General features: G+C 33.0%; 1 protein-coding gene across 1 annotated transcript; it reads right to left on the reverse strand.

The window, feature by feature from the left end:
• Positions 1-256: 256 nt before the first annotated feature.
• LOC105620927 (actin-related protein 5) lies at positions 257-2,769 on the reverse strand. The gene is made up of 7 exons (XM_012202406.1): positions 2,661-2,769; positions 2,277-2,591; positions 1,921-2,201; positions 1,599-1,817; positions 1,223-1,521; positions 955-1,135; positions 257-880 (listed from the first exon to the last, which is right to left on the reverse strand). Exons 1-7 carry the CDS (start codon positions 2,767-2,769, stop codon positions 257-259), a joined length of 2,028 nt encoding a protein of 675 aa, XP_012057796.1.
• Positions 2,770-3,103: the final 334 nt, after the last annotated feature.

Below are 3,103 nucleotides of genomic sequence, written 5' to 3' on the forward strand. Positions count from 1 at the left end.
AATAAAGTAGGTATCCATGAACAAAAAAATGGTCATATTTTTTTGCTAATATCCATTTAATAATAAAAGTTTTCATATATATATATCATGATCGAACTATTTTATATATATAAGCTTTATATTTATAAAATCTGCTCGACAACAAAAGAAGTAATTTAGAATTTGTCATATACATGTATATGTTTTTTTATTTAAAATTTATATAATTTACAATATTAAATATATATGCGAATTAAAACTTTCGAGTTAATTACTTTTATTCAATTTCGACATCAACTATAGCATCCTCCACGATCACTTGCTCAGATGTTACAGGTACTTGTATCATTGGCAAGGGATCGGGTGATCGAGTGTAAGTATTACTTGTTGAATGTTCTTTAAAATATTCTCCACCTTTCTCTTCGTATTCCTTGCGATTGACTAAGTACTCAGGAAAATTACCATTCAAACCGAAATCTCTTGCACCATACCAGGCATCTAAACTGGTATTTTTCGCAATATTCACTTGAAAGTTCGATCCAAAAGGTCTCATTTCGCGTAGTTCGCGTTTTAATCTTTCTAATAACCCTGGGAAAGCTGTTGATCCACCGGTAAGAAATACATTGTTCACAAGACGCGTTTGTTCTTCAGAAGTATACTGTTTTAAAACAAATTCAATTGTTTCGGCAATCCCGGCTTCTACAGAACCAACCATAGATGGTTGAAACAACAATTCTGGTGTCCGTAAACGTTCTATGCTTACATGAAGCTGATGAGTTTCTCCAGGAACCATAGGAACGCTAGATCCCGCACTATCAAATTCTGGATCGTGATGACGTAACACATCTTCCAATTCTAATAGTTTCTCCTGTTCTAACTCTGAATCTGAATCGCCGCCTTCCTACAAAAAAATATTTTGTAACAAAAGATATCAATTCAATTTTTGTAATTACACATAAATGGAAAATATCCTACTCTATTTATGACTTTGTACACATCCCAGTCTTCGTCTCGCATACCAAAATCGTCATCGCGTTTTTCTTTTTTTGCTAACTGACTAATTATACGCATTCTCTCCTGTGCGGCGGCTGTTCTCCGTTTTGCCATGTCTTGCCTTCGTTGTCTTTTTGCCATGCGTTTGTCTAATATTTCTTGTCTATAAGAAATAAAGGTATAAGAAATAATAATCCGTTAATAGATAAGCATATGTGTGCTGGATATTATCAACATACTAAGAAACTACCTTTTCTTTCTAACTCCAGCAATCCATTCATCAAAATCCTGTTGATCTCTAGGTTGAAGGCTTGACTTGATTTTAGGTTTTTCTTCCATCACAATATTTTCCTCTTGTGAGTTAGCAGCAACGATTTTCTGTCTGGTCCTTTCTACTTTTGCTTGTAGATTATTTATCATTTTTATTAAATCAGCCTCGTTTGCAAGAGAATAGGATTTCAATGCCTGGTCAAATTCATCTATTTCACCTTCTTCTAGAAGATCTTGAACTGCTAGCAATTGATTAAGTTGTTCTTCATCCTCTGCTAACTGCACATACGAGATGCATAATTAAACGTTATTTAATGTTACAGAGTAATATATAAATAAGAGCATAAAATACCAACTCTTTCTTCTCTCTTTCTTGCATTAATTTCCATTAATCGCCGTGCTAATTCTCGTTTTCTTTCTTTCTGTTGCTCAAGTGTCAAACCGGGAGTAGTAGTAGGTGCAATATATGGTAATTGTACTCTTAAAACATGTGTGTCATAATAATCTACATCTGCCCATTTGGATAATTCTTCTTGATAGCTTAAAGCAATCATCGAATGCTCATGTATCAACTCCTGGAAATTATAAAAGACATTAATCTAATAATCGTTGAAAAAATAGAAAATATAAATTTACATTCATTTACTTTATTCTCTTATTATAATACATGATGTATACCTCTGCTCGACTAAGCGTTATTGCATTGACATGTACTGGATATTTCAATTGAAGGAGTTTATGCATATATGATGTGATGTGATATCCACCAACATTAATTCTTCTTGCATTCATAGCATCTGCTTTCCCATCTAGTATTGGTATTATATGAGTTGTATGATAACCTACGCTAACTATTAGACCATCAGGTGGACAATTGTTATGTTGATACGAAAATAAGCAGTCAATTCCATAGGCTACTGATGGTACATTATAACATTCAAATAATAATTCTGCCATTACTGAAATATGTGGATTTATATATAAAAGTTTTTATTGAGAATTAAAAATAAAATAAATTATTACTATTTACTTACAATTACGAGAATAATTGGGATTAAGGAATGCTTCTGTCAATATAATTGGATGATTTACGCTGCCTTCTGTATCTATACCCATGTGTGTGAATATATAATCAAGTATCTGTTCTTGAGCCTCAAAATGTGTCACTACATTTCGATCGAATTGAGTTTTTAATTGAAATCGAACAGCTTCAATGTTTGCTATGTCATTTCCTACTTGCGGTTCCCCATCTTTCTTGCCACGTTCCTTTCTTGGTTTTGCTATGAGATTCTTGAATATCAATTGTGGTTCTTTTTCAGTAGCCCAACCAACTCTACAATTGTAGGACCCTAATCAAACAATACTGTTAATTTATGGTATGTGAACATAATTAGAATAAATATACAATTGCAAATTACCGTTGTCAATAACGAGTGGTGTACACTCAGACTTTACTCGTTCCGGATAAACATGTATTATATCCGGAACAGTTTTTATATCTTTTAATTCAATCAGTTCTATTTCCATTTTATCAGGATAAACAATTAATTAGTATTAACAATATGAAAGAAATCGGAACAAATCAGTAGCGATGATGCTGTGCTGTATCTTAGAATCTGAACTAATTGAACTTTCGTCGCCTTTAAAATACACGGAGTTAAATTCTTCTGGTAAATAAACAGTTGCGATAGGGTAACATAACCTATCCATAGGTCTGTTCGTATTGATTGTACTTTTTGCACTCAGCGTCTTCACTTTCTCTCTCTCTCTCTCTCTTCTCTCTCTCTCTCTACTCTCTCTCTCTCTCTCTACTACTACTACTACTACTACTACTACTACTACTACTACTACTACTACTACT

The sequence above is a fragment of the Atta cephalotes genome (genome assembly GCF_000143395.1).
Source record: "Atta cephalotes unplaced genomic scaffold scaffold00002, whole genome shotgun sequence".
NCBI classification, from domain to species: Eukaryota; Metazoa; Arthropoda; class Insecta; order Hymenoptera; family Formicidae; genus Atta; species Atta cephalotes.